This window comes from Varanus komodoensis, unplaced genomic scaffold (genome assembly GCF_004798865.1).
Source record: "Varanus komodoensis strain SLA01 unplaced genomic scaffold, ASM479886v1 scaffold3, whole genome shotgun sequence".
In the NCBI taxonomy this organism is placed as follows: domain Eukaryota; kingdom Metazoa; phylum Chordata; class Lepidosauria; order Squamata; family Varanidae; genus Varanus; species Varanus komodoensis.
In genome coordinates, this window is record NW_025335761.1 from 62553087 (window position 1) to 62566822 (window position 13736).

Sequence of the window (13736 nt, forward strand, 5' to 3'; positions counted from 1 at the left end):
CTTACGCCTTGGCAAGGGAACGGCAGCAGAAGCGCGTGGCTGGCCGGGCACACCGGGGGAGTATGTCCCCAGTGCCTTCAGGAGGCGGCAGCCGACATCGCCAGAGCAGGCGGGGGGGGGGGGATGCCACCTTGGCCCCTGCACGATCAAGGTGCTCGAGCTGCCTCGGCTGCGCAAGGCGCCCCCGTGTTCCTCTCGACAGTGGTGTTGGTGGGGGGCCCAGCAAACCACAAGGAGGGCCTCTGCCCCCTGCTGCAGCTTCCACGCGGGGAGAAAGGCTGCCCGGGCGGCAGAGGGCAGTGCCGCACTCCCCCCCGCGAGCACAACTGTTGACGCCTTTTTGCGGCATCCAGCTGCACCGACTTCCGCACGGACACATCCGCAGTGGGAGCCTACGCTCTCTCTCTGCTTTCTGAGAAGGTTGTAAGGCAGCAGCTCTGCCTGGAAGACCACGATTATACTTTTTCCTCTTGTCCTCATGGATCATGTTCCAGAACTTACTTTTTATGCACTACAGAATGGCACATATTAGAAAAATTAGAAGTATTACAGATTCCATCTCGTGGCAGGCTGCTTCAGCCTGCCTTGCCAGATTTGCAGATGGAGCATGCTCAGTCCTCACTGGGTTGCTTCTGGGAGGTTTTGCCCCATTAGGACTTTTCTGGAAGGGTTTTTGCACACCACTGGAAACCATGGGGTGCCTCGTAGGCAAGGATGGTGCTCTTTTAGCTGCACAAGGACCAGAACTCAGGAAATGAATTCTCACTAGTGCATATGATGCAGAACAAGAAAAAGGAATTAAACCCCACTGCATTTCGGGATGGGGGGAGCATTTGATTGCATGGAGTGGGAGCATGTTGGTCAAGGATTAAAAGCTTCTGACTCTGGAAGAACATTTATTGATTAGGAGAAAATTATGTGTGTATCACTCCCTGTTGGCGAGGTTCTGAATGCTAATTTGACATAAGCTGTTGGAACTAGATTGGACTGCCCCTTGTCACTGCTTTGGGGTAAGTTTTGAACCACTTGCTGCTATAATAATAAACAACCCTAAATATCAAAAGGTTTTAAAAAATCAGCAGGAATGAATTAAAATGAACAGGTAGGTATGCGAACAGTGTTTTGATTCCTTGATTTTCCTACTCATTTATCAGAAGTGACAACAATGAGAGGAAAACTGGGGGAATTGGAAAATAAAGAAGATTAAGTCTGCAACATGATGTTTTCATCGTACTAATGATGAGAAGGATCCCATACACAAAACAGCTTACATAAAATTTCAGAAGTAACCATTTAAGTCATTTCTCTGGAGAAAACTAGTTCTTTCACAGAGCTATGTGGATCTGATGGGAAAAACAAAATCAGATTTAGATAATTGGACTCTGTTGATTTCTCTTTCTAATGGGAGGATAACAACAGTTTGAAGGCTCTGATTGGCGAAAAGGTTCCAGCTGCATCAGTGAGAGAACTGTGGGCAGTATCCAGTGGTATTCCTGCCTTCCCACTGACTGTGGTATACCAGTGAGAGCCAGTGAGACTGGTTGTGCAACTGGGAGGGGTTGTAAACCTATCCTGAGAAACAGGCAGGTTGGAATGGATCAGCCAAACTCCTTCCTGTGAGCTTTGCTGAACCCAATTCAGAAACAAATGTTGTTTGGGCTGCTTTGGCCCACAGACACTGCTCAATGAATACCTGGCAAGAAATGACTTCACACTTAATTAGAGACACAGCCCAGAAAAGACATTCAGACAACGGCTTGGGCTAGAAGCTCCTCCTTCTCCATGATAAAGAGGGGGTCATTTTGCCAAACCCCCCTTTCATCCACAGCTCCTGCACCCGGACCCCTAGGGAAGAATTTCGGGGCTGCCCATTGGAAAACTGTGTTCTAGTCACAGGAGGGAAGTTAAGATCCAATCTATTGTGTAAAAGGGAGCCAAGAAAGAGGGTAGATCCTATTTAGAGAGGTACAAGAATTTCATCCCTGTTCACAAAACACGCGAGTGTGTCCAAGTCACTATCCTCATCCAAATACAACCAGGAAACAATTCTCGGGAAATATGTGCAGTTGCCCGAGCCTGCATTCGCATTCAAAAGCACCCACATGCACCAATGGGCACCTGAGAAAATGCACGTGTGCCCACCTGTGCAAAAACCCTCAAATTCACGTCTTCATTTTTAGCCAATTATATAGAAGAGCAGGACACAACTTTCAAAACATTAGAGGAACCCTTAATTGGGATGATATTCCCAGCCTTATTGTAGTGAAAACATAAAGATAAATCACCAAAAGGAATAAGGAAAAATGCAACTCTGGCTTTCTTACTGAGTGTCCAGAATAAATTGTCACAATTCTATGCAAGTTTGGAAAGAGGAAAGGCCTACACAAGGCCTACATTTTGGACAGAGGAAAGGCCTACAAAGGCCTACATTTCCCAGCATGCCCTAGCCAGCTTTTTTTTCCCCCTGTCTAAACTTGCACAGGAATGCACATTTGTTATTAGTATTATTTTCATATAACATTCCCTTGACATTCATTTTCAGTGAATTTGAGTAAAAGATACTTTAAAATGTTGGGATTTTTTGGAATTAATAAGTAAATAGACTTGGCTGAAAACGTATGAACTATATAGAAACATCTAACAAAGCAATGAGCGAATAAAGGGTGCCTTTCTTTTAGTAAACGCTCATTTAGTAAACTAAGATGTGAAAGCTCACAAAACATAAAGGAATAATGTTAAAATTGCAAAAATACTGTCATAGATAAAATGGACAAAAACATACTGAATGTATCAAGGGGGTGGAGCTTGGAGACTGTTGGAGAAGTGACTTAGAAACATGTGTAGAGGAAGGTAGAACTATCGTCATTTAAGAAAATTGCTACAACAGGCCAGCATGATGGTATTTGAAGTTTAACCTGGAAAAATGGTTTAAGCATGGCTATCAAACTAGGATCTGGTTGGACATCATGGGAAACTGGTTTAACAAACCATAGTATTTACCTCTAAGCCAAGTGCATCAGGCAAAGAGAGGACAAAGTTTATTCTCAATCCAGAAAACGGTTTATGAAACCAACATTGATACAACCGAAAAAGGCAACTGCGGGACTTTACGAGTAATGTCTTGGTTTTAAATTACGACACCAGCTTCAAAAAGAGAGAAACACTCCTTCATCTGCCCAATTTCTTTAACAATGCACCTCTGTGCTTATTGTACTCCCTTGGGAAGAAACAGTTTCATGGAACCTAAAAAAACACGTCCTGATAATACTTACCTCCATAAATAGAGATCTTCCAAAAGTCACTTAAAGGAAAGCGTTCATTCACAAATAAGAATGAAAGTAAGATGCTCAGAAGAAGAAAAGTGCACAAGAGATTTCCAAAGAATTCTAAAGAGTTACTCTCTCAGCATTCTTCCAAGTCGCTTATGATTTTGCAAAAGGGGTGGGGGGAGGGAAGTGACAGCACTGCCACATTCAGAATGGCTGAATCTGCAGGTAAAGGGAGTTAATCTGCACTCCAGAACAATGCAGTTCGAACAAGACTCTCACTGGGAAGCCAGACCAGGGAAAAGTTAGAGCGAGAGTTGTAATTAGGGCAACTGAGCTTACGGTGAGCAACTTCTTTCAGTTCTGCTGACTGGCCTTACCTTTTCAGGGTTGGTGAAAACATCAGACTTCAACTCTCCATCTAGGAACTCATTAAAGTACTTCATCAGTTTGTGAGCCTCCACCAGCCGTTGCCGCGGCGTGTTGACCCCCTCCAGCAGGTCGCCAAGGTGACAGACTTTAGTTGCCACATAGCTGACATGCTCATCTAGTTCTTGGAAGTGTTGGAAGGCAACCTGGGAGAGGGGCAGCCAGACAAAGCAATGATGTTTGTGTTTACTGTAATTAAGAAAAGTCAAGCCATTCAATAACATTCCAAAGGACGAAAAGTCCCAAAGACCATCCAAGGAAAGGTTCAGCACCCCGGCCAGTCTCCAGCAAAATGCGCAAACACCAAAAGAAATCAAAAGCTAGCTGATGAAACGGCAGCGCCTGAAGTAGCACGAGCTGAACTAATTCTATCGCCGTCAAATATGAGGATCTTAACACAGATTTCGTATGTGTGGTACATGAAGTATGCTCCTGCTTAAGTATTTGGGAAGATTGGTTCTAATAGTTTAGCAAAATATACAGAATGCTGCCGGTCGTTCAGCTTCATATGAAGTTTCTCTTACGCACATGCAGTTCTTTTTGCTTTATTCATGGAACCCTGGAGGTTTGAGCACTGAGCTCCATGGTGGTTAACTCCAGCACAGCCAGTCGGACTGGAAAGTGGCTGCAGATGGGTAACCGAATAAGCCACCGTGGTGCGGGAGGCAGTCAGGCAGGGGACCTGGGAAATCCGGGTTCTAGTCCCAGACATGAAGGTGGCTGGGTGACCTGGGCCACTCTCAGCCTCAATTCCCTCACAGGCTGGTTGTGATGAGGAGAAAACAGAGCTATCTGCCTATGCCACTTTGGGTTCCTCACATGATGAAAAAGGCAGGATATAGGTGCAATGCAATAATAAACAATAATGATGTAACCAACGCACCTGGAGATTACATGTACATGCAGAATAATACTGTAAGAAATTTGTACAGATTTTAAGGTAAACTGACTTTGTTGTTGTTGTTAGTCGCGAAGTCGTGTCCGACCCATCACGACCCCATGGACAACATTCCTCCAGGCCCTCCTGTCCTCCACCATCCCCGGAGTCCACTTAAGCTCATGCCGACTGCTTCAGTGACTCCATCCAGCCACTTCATTCTCTGCCATCCCCTTCCTCTTTTGCCCTCAATTGTTCCCAGCATTAGGCTCTTCTCCAGGGAGTCCTTCCTTCTCATTTGGTGGCCAAAGTATTTGAGTTTCATCTTCAGGATCTGGCCTTCTAAAGAGCAGCCAGGGTTGATCTCCTCTAGGACTGACCGGTTTGATCGCCTTGCAGTCCAAGGGACTCGCAGGAGTCTCCTCCAGCACCACGATTCAAAGGCTTCAATCCTTTGGTGCTCAGCCTTCCTTATGGCCCAGCTTTCACAGCCATACATTGCAACTGGGAAAACCAAAGCCTTGACTATACGCACTTTTGTTGTCAGGGTGATGTCTCTGCTTTTTAGTATGCTATCTAGATTTGCCTTAGCTTTCCTCCCCAGGAGCAAGCGTCTTTTAATTTCTTGGCTGCAGTCCCCGTCTGCGGTGATCTTGGAGCCCAGGAAAATTATTTACTGCAGCTCGTTCCTCCTTGGTGGGGGCGGATGAGAAGCACAAGGCTGAAGGCGACCACCCATGCTTTCCACCCAGGACAACAATGCCCCCAAACATAACCGATGCCTTCCCCTAAATGTATCTCTGCTTTTAAGTAAATGGGAAGCATGTGCCAATTGCTAAGTGACAACCGGTGTGCCTCTACCTCTCCTGAATTCAAATTCCAGAGATGAAAATGACCAAAAAAAGACCAAAATAACTTGTCACTTAGAACTGGCACATAAACTTAAGTACACAATCCAGCAGGAAGTTCTCTCATACTCACAGGGCAAATGTCCTATTGCCTTACCTGGTTGCTTTTCTGAAGTTCTTGAACTTTCTTGGCAAATTCCTTGGCTTCTCTCTGAACTTGCTGCTCTAACCTTTCTACCCTTCTTTGGATTCGTTCATCCAGCAATTTCAGTTCATTAATATGATTCACAAATTCTTCTTGTAATCTGATGAGGTTTTGGGGAAGGAAATATTTGATGTCAGTATGCAAAAGCTTATTTCGTGATAATAAAACCATAACATGGTGTTACAGACTATAACATGTGAGGCTCATAGTGATGTTTCACAAAGCAACTGAAGGAAGCTCTTTCTTTCTTTCTTTCTTTCTTTCTTTCTTTCTTTCTTTCTTATTTATTTATTTAGAAATTTTCTATGCCGCCCCATTCGCCAAAGCCTCGGGGCGGCTCACAACCGAAGCCTCGGGGCGGCTTTTTAAAGCACCCACACATTATTTATGTGTGGGTGCTTTAAAAAAAACAGTATGTAGTATATTATCATTTTGCTAAAAGCCTTTCTATCCTAATTTCTTTCTCCACTGTCGGAGAACTGCAGTTTTTAGTCTAACACAGAACACTTGTTGGAGTACAACCCAGAAGTCCATATGCTCATCCTGACTCAACCATGGAGTCACTGGATGACTTCGGGTCAGTCACTGATGTTCAGTCCAACCTACCTAACAGGGTTGTTGTGAGGATAAAATGGAAAAGGAAGAAGGTGGAATATAGATATAATAAATAATACTTTTATTGTATTTGGCCAGAATTAGCCTGACCGTCCACCAGATTTCTGAACCAAACCATGAAAAAATGGCAAAACAGCCCCATTAAAAAGCAGGCTTCCCCGCTTAGCCAGTACTGAGGAATCCTCTTACCCTAAGTCAAGCAAATGCACAGACCAAGAACCCAACCTCAGGATGTCCCTCTTGATGTGATCAAGGAACATCCACATAAGCTGTATGTGTAGGCTGGTACACCAGAGGAATCCCAAAGGACTCTCACATCGGGACCCAAGCTTCAACACCAATTACAAAATGTTAGGGAGACTAGGAGAGAGGTCCACCCAAGAAGAGAAGAGCTAGTTTCAGGTCTCAATATCATCAATGGCTGAAAGCTTTTATATTATCTTTCTTCCTGTCAGGCACCTCAATACTTCACAGTGATGACCATAAAAACTACAAAACCAAACTCTAAGGAGATGGACCAATGAAACAGCCAGGAGAAAACTGAGCTGCTTATTAAAAGGGATTAAAAGACATTCATTCAATGACAGTTTGGCCAGCAAAATACAACAATTTGTTCTTACTGAATGGGACAAGCATCTTGCAGGAATCCATCCTGCACAGCAGCCCAAGGACCGACCCCCAAAAGTACTTCCCCAAGCTCTTGTTACTTGTGAAAACCAAAACGGCCCCCTCATTAAGTCACACTAAACCGCTCCTCCTCCAAGTTGGGCTTTCAGAGAAAGCCAATGCCTTCTACCCTGTTTTCCTGTTGTTTTCCACTTCCTGCCTCCCTCTGCATACCCCAGCACACTATTCTGAAAACCTGCTTAGAAGCTTGCATTGGGGGTGGTCATAGAAATCCAGCAGCCTTCACAGCTGGCGTGCTTATTGGATACTCATTTGATTTGCACAGTGCTTGCTCTGTGTTAGTGATGGTTTAAAAAGTGTTCATTGTACTGTAGGATTATGCTGCTGAATTTTACCTTTTGGGATCAAAAGCTTCCATGCCACCTCGGGAACCTCCGCCAGGAGTTCTCCATGCCAGGCGTTCAATGTACTCATCTGCCACAAAGGGTTCCTAACCACATAAAAGAGACCCTTTTACAACGAGCCGCAGTGGGAAGTGCGAGATACACATTGTTTACAACTTACTGGAAAAGTGGTTAGCAGCTTTTTCTGCAGCGAATGATTTTCAAAGCGTCAACGAGGGGGGTCAGTGGAACTTTTCACTTTATGCACCTAATCTAAAAATTAGACAGTTGTACGATGGCGAACAGCTCGTTCAAGGTTCGCAAAACTGGCCTGCACAAGCGGCGGTTCCCAGCTCAAGGGCGCGTCGTACACTGAAAAGGGCCCGACACATTCAGCAGCATTCCCGCACGACGGTGAAGCTAACGTTCTGTGCAAGGGCACTTCCCATCGAGCAGCCCAGAGAAGGGCTAGAGCAGGGAAAGCAAGGCACGCGAGGTTCCGCGCCTTCAGCTCAGCAGCCTCAGCCTCCAGCATCTCTTCCCTGTGCAGCCGCCCTGCTCCTTCTTGCCCCACCGCTCCCCTCAGACGGACGGCCGTTGCTCGGTCATCCACAGACGCCCAGGAATGGTCTGCAGCTTCTCCAAGCATCTGGCGTGCAGGTAGCCGGGCTGAAGGGCCCTCTGCCGAAATCCGGCCCCCAGCCACCTCCCTCCAGCGAATTCATCAGGTGACTCCCACCGAAGTGCACGAGAATGCGCTGCTTCAGCAGACCAAGCGTCATTCAAGACCTACTGTTTCCATGAGTGGCTAGACAGACCCTTCCAGGAAGCCCTCAAGCGGCCAATTCCAAAACCCATTTTCTGCCACTATCCTTAAATGCATGGGAACATGGGGAAAAAGTCGGAAGGGACCTCCCAGGCCATCTAGTCTGACCCCCACCTCCAGCCAGCTCCACTCACGTAATCCCCAACGTCTGGGGATCCCCCAGTCTTTCCTTGAACACCCTCACTGATGGGGCTCCCTTGGAAGCCCATTCCATATCCTAGGGGTCCTAACCGTCAGGAAGCACTTCCTGACATCCAACCTGAAGCCTGGTTCCTGGAGCTGTGCCCCACTGGAACGCGTCCTGCCCTCCACTGCCGGGAAGAACAGCTCACGGCCCTCCTCCACATGGCATCCCCTCACATACCTCTAAGACGCTAAAAGATCCCCTTGGTCTCCTCTTCCCCAGGCTGAAAAGACCCCGTTCCCTCCATCTCTCCTCCTATGCCATCCGTCCCAGCCTGGCTACCATTCTTGTGACCCTGTGCTGAACTGATTTTAACCTAGCTGTCTCTCCTACAATGTGAAACCCAGAACTGAGCACAACACTCCAGTTGCGGGCGCACCAGAGGTCATTCATATATATATATATATATATATATATATATATATATATATAATTTATATGCTACCCTATCGCGAAAGCCTCAGGACGGCTTACATAGATGAAATAATATAAAACATAACACGAATGAATTACAGATCCACACTGGTGGCAGTTAAAAACATGTAAGAACCAATATTAAAACTTATTAAAATATTGCTGAAATAAAAAGGTCTTAGCCTGGTGCTAAAAAACAAATAACGACAGCACCAGGCGGACCTCTCTGGGGAGCGCATTCCATATAGCGTGGCAGAAGCCACGCTTCTGGCTATGCATCCAAGGGTGGTGCTTGCCTTCTTCACTGCCACATCACATTGCTGGCTCATGTTTGGCCTGCTGTTCACAAGTACCCCCAGGATCCCTTCCACAAGTGCTGCTCTCCAGCCACTTGTCCCCTGTCCTGTACCTGCGACACCTATTCCTGTGTCCCAGGTGCAAGACCTTGCACTTATCTACAATGAATGCCATCCTGCTGCCCCCTGCCCACTTCCACAGCCTGTCCAGATCCTTCTGGATCCGGAGTACCTGCTCCTCAGTTGTGGCCACTGTGGTGCTTTCCATGAATTTAGTCAGCAGACTGGATGTAACTAATTAAAAAGTATGAACAATATCGGTCCCAGAACTGAGCCCTGGGGGACTCTGCTCATCTCCAGCATCTTACCTGTTCCTCCACTGTGACCACTCTTATGATTCCTATCTCTCAGCCACTATAAATTTATAAATCCAAAACCCTGGATATACCTATGTTTCATATTGTTCATGTGGATAATAGACCTTGCAAGCGGTCTGCATCTCTTCTGTAGAGCACCAGCAGTACACGTTGCTGACAATACATAACTTTAAAAAATTGTTACTATTTTTAAATTGACAAAACATCACTTAAGTTAACCAGACCAGTTCTATCCATAGTTGTAAAATTCATCTAGAATAACCCTAATGAGTAGTTAAAATTAAAAAGTGCAGTATGTTATTTGTAAAACAAAAATGTGAAAAAACAAATATAGACAATGCAGAAACATTAACATTACTTCTAACTATAGTTTGCCAGAAAGAAATGAGATTTTTTTTCACCTTGAGAACACTACCCATAAACTGAGTAGCCCCAATTCACCCAATTTGAAGTGCTTAGAGAACACAACAGCCTTCGGTTCTGGGAATTTTCAACACTGATGACAGATATAACATCATGGAATATAGTAACTGACCAGATATAAGAGTTATTTAACACCTACACAGCACCCACAATAGCAATTCAAGTTTGGCCTGTTTCTTGCCCAAGCTAAGCTTATCTTTGGTTTAACCCATCTAGCTTCCCACTGGTAAATTCATTTGTTTGTAATGCCGTTACCACAAGGGACACTGACTATCAAAATACAACTGCCACATGTGAGCAGCACAAAATTCCACATATCACATCCAAGGCCCTATCGTAACCTCTGCAACTGCTTTCAAGGGACTGTAAAGACGATCTATAATGTCTATTAGAATCCATGTCAGCGAAAGGTGGCACACACATTTACAAGTAAATGCAGGTGTTGGCACCACCGTTTAGGAAAGATGCAGATAAACTGGGAAGGGTTCAGAGGAGGGTAACTAACCAGGCTGAAGACAAAGCCCTAGGGGGAAAGATTGAAAGAACTGAGCACGTTTAGCCAAGGGAAGGGAAGGGAAGGGGGAGACAGGCTAGCCCTCCTCAAGTACAGTAGATGAAAGGCTGTCACCCAGAGGATGGCCAGAAACTCTTCTCAGCCCTCCCGCAGTGCAGGGCTTGGAATAACGGGCTCAGGTTCCGGGAAGCCATGTTCTGGCTGAACATCAGGAGGAACTTCCTGACAGTTAGAGCATGAAAGAAATTAGGAGACTAAGCACTCAGAGGAGGGCTTTCTCTATGGTGGCACCCAACCTATGGAATTCACTCCCCAAAGAGATCCGCCTGGCACCGTCGTTACTTGTTTTTCGGTGCCAGGTAAAGACCTTTTTATTTAAACATCATTTTAATTGTTAAAATATATAATCTGGCCAGGGCAACTTCTTCTTCCTTCTCTATTCTCCTCCTATATTCTTTATTCACTTATTTTATACTGTTAATTTTAACTTTATATGATTATGTGGGTATCCCAGCGTATTCTTTGTATTTATGTAATTGGAGGTAATTTATTACATTCTATTGTACTTCAGTGTATTTTATTGTGTTGTAAGCCGCCCTGAGGCTTCGGCAAGGGGCAGCATAGAAATGCTGTAGTAGTAGTAGTAGTAGTAGTAGTAGTAGTAGTAATAATAATAATAATAATAATAATAATAATAATAATGTCAATGGAACCAATGATTTAAGGAGGTTGTCGAGATACAGCTGGACAGTCATCTTGCAGGGATGGTTTAACTGGGAGTCCTGCACTGAGCAGGAGTGGCCTTCTTGGCCCCTTCCAATTCTCCTATTCTACGATTCTACACCCATCCATTTCTAGGCACAGTTCAAAGTGCTGGCTGTTATTAAAGTATGCCTTCTGCAACTGAAATCTACCAGAAGGCGTTTGCTCATCGTCAGAAGGGGTCCTCTGGGTCCCCACGCCATTTTTCAGTGCTCTGCAAGGACAATGCCTCAGAGAAGACTGCCCAGCACCAACCAAGAGCATTTTCAGCACTATGCATATAAAAACAGGGAAAGGGGCATTCTGGCATATTTCATAGCTGTCAGATGTGTTTTTATGGCTTACTGGATTTTATGAACTTACTGGTTTTGCTGGTTCTTGGCTGTTGCTTCTGGGATTTGTAACTAATAGATATAGCATTGTCATTTTACTGCTTTCATTATATGTAACCCTGGGAGACTTATAGCATAATCATATACCACAGTAAACTTCAGAATTTACAATGAGGGTGGCTTCCAGGTAACTGTATATGTAGGACCGCATCCTTATACCTAAAGGACAACTGTGAATTATTAAATGTGAATTTTTATGTGGCAGACAGGAGCAGCTTGCAGGGTTCATTAGGTTTTACACTTTCTGACATTCATATTCTTGCCCCTATGAAAACGTCCTTCTCATTCAAAAGGTTAGGCTGGGAACAGAACATTAATTCTTCTAGTTCGTACAGCAATACTGAAGCTCATCTTTCTTTCTGTTACATGCGCAGCTAAGTTTAGATCACCGCCCCTAACAGAGTTGCTGTACCTTGAAGAAGAACAGACAAGTAGAAATTCAGAAAATAAAATCCTATCTCCAGTGCATCTAAAAGATATCTATTAAAGACACAGCAGCCCTGTCAGGAAAAAAAAAAAGGTAGCATTTTTATAACAAAGTGGGATGATACTTCTTCAGCAGTTTAGGATTGCAATGAATGTGGTTCTCAGCACCCAAGCAGTATGGTACTGTACCTCTCTTTTCAATGAACCCCAAGAGAAATTACTGGAGAGGGCTGGCATCAGAGGCCATATATATATATATCAGTAAGTTTTGGGTTCCTTGCAAGAGAAAGAGAGGAGAGGTATAAATGTAATCTAGTAACGGGAACACTAATGACCCCTTTCCTAGAAAAAGAGCCATAGCAGCAAACAAAACAAGTTTTTTAGACCAGCAGCATCGGTTCTTGACAGCTTGCCACACAAAACAGGGAAATCGCTCCTGGTGCCTTTCCCCTCTCCAGACAACAATACCATTCCAGACGCTTCTTAGTTGCCCTCCTGCACCCCCTAACTGTTCTGCCCCCACTGCATTTTCCCACGACTCCCACCCATGAGCGCATCATTCTCATTTGCAGTGCCAAGCAAACATGACACCTCCCAATCTTCCAACTGCTCTTCTTATCACTCCTTTAACAAGCCACCAGTGCTTTTAGTAGCTGCATGACAAGCCGACCGTTCCCTGGCAGGAAAAGGCTGGTTTGCCGAATTATCTTTTTCACGTGGCTATTAGGGGGAAGAAAAACGGCAACCCAGCTCCACATCCGTGTCTCCCCCTCTCTCATGCACAGCCCATCCTCTCCCCATCTGGGACCCCACAAAAACTCTATTTTCTATGAACCCAGGAGCACCCTGTACACACTCATTGCTTCTCCCTCCGCATTTTCGGGGGCCCTAATCCTCTGTTGCTCCAGGGGCAGCTTCGCTCCTTACCCTCAAGCCCTTTCCCCTGCAACCCCCCATTTTTCCTCTATCTACAACTTCCCTATGCTCCAATCAATAGCTTATTTTCCTACCGCTCCCGTGGAAACGCAAAAGGACAGTCGTGAAGGCAAGCATGGCCCCACACCTGGGCCCACAAACGCCCCCAGGGTTCTCTCCTCACCTACACTACCCCCTTTGAGCAGGATCACCTCCCTGCCCCACACCTGGCTTACCTAAATACTTAACCCCTCCATTTCCAACCATACTGCATGCACCCCCACACCAGGGGGGCAACTCAAACCCCACGCCCCAGCAACCCGCCCCCCAGCCTGCACCCCATGGCGGCCCCCTGCTCCCCTCTCGGCCTCCTCATCCCACCCCCGCAGACAAGTCGGGGGCGCCCCCAGCGCGGGGGGAGCAGGCCAGGAAGGGGGCGCCCCTCCAAGAGGACAGAGAGGCGCTGCCCCCCCCAGGCGGGCAGGGGGAGCCCCCACCCGGGAAACAAAGGAAGCCCCCCAACGGGGCGGCGGCAGCAGCGGGCCGGGCCGCCCCGCCCGCCTCACCTCGAAGAGCTCGGCCGTGACGGCCGCCATGGCCGCGGAGCCGCCGCCCTCGCCCTCCTTGTCGCGCAGCCGCCCCCGCAGGCCGCCCGCGCGGCGCCCCGGCCAGGCCTCGTCCATCCCGGCCCCGCCCCGCCGGCTCCACCGGGCGAGCGGGCGCCCTCCCAGGCGGCGGCAGCGGCAGCGGCTCCTCCTGCTCCCGCTCCCCTCAGCGCACGGGCCTCCCGGCGCTCCGGCCCCGGCCCAGCCTCGCTGGGCCTGCAGGCGGCTCCGCCCAGGCGCCTCCGTCAGCCGCCGCCGCCGCGCTCCGGCGCCTCTGCTCGCCGCAGGCCCAGGTCGGCCCGAGAGGGGCGGGAGGCGCCGCGCCGCAACGGGGCTCCGCCGGAGAGGGCGG

At 47.0% G+C, this 13736-nt stretch overlaps 1 protein-coding gene across 1 annotated transcript in view; it reads right to left on the reverse strand.

Moving 5' to 3' along the window:
* EXOC5 (exocyst complex component 5) overlaps positions 1-13477 on the reverse strand; it is a 32287-nt gene extending 18810 nt beyond the window's left edge. The window contains exons 1-4 of the mRNA XM_044436148.1: positions 13346-13477; positions 7263-7357; positions 5578-5725; positions 3647-3841 (exon numbers count right to left, since the gene is read on the reverse strand). Of these exons, the coding sequence (XP_044292083.1) occupies positions 3647-3841; positions 5578-5725; positions 7263-7357; positions 13346-13462 (555 nt within the window). The 5' untranslated portion in view covers positions 13463-13477. The remainder of the gene's footprint in view (positions 1-3646; positions 3842-5577; positions 5726-7262; positions 7358-13345) is intronic.
* Positions 13478-13736: the final 259 nt, after the last annotated feature.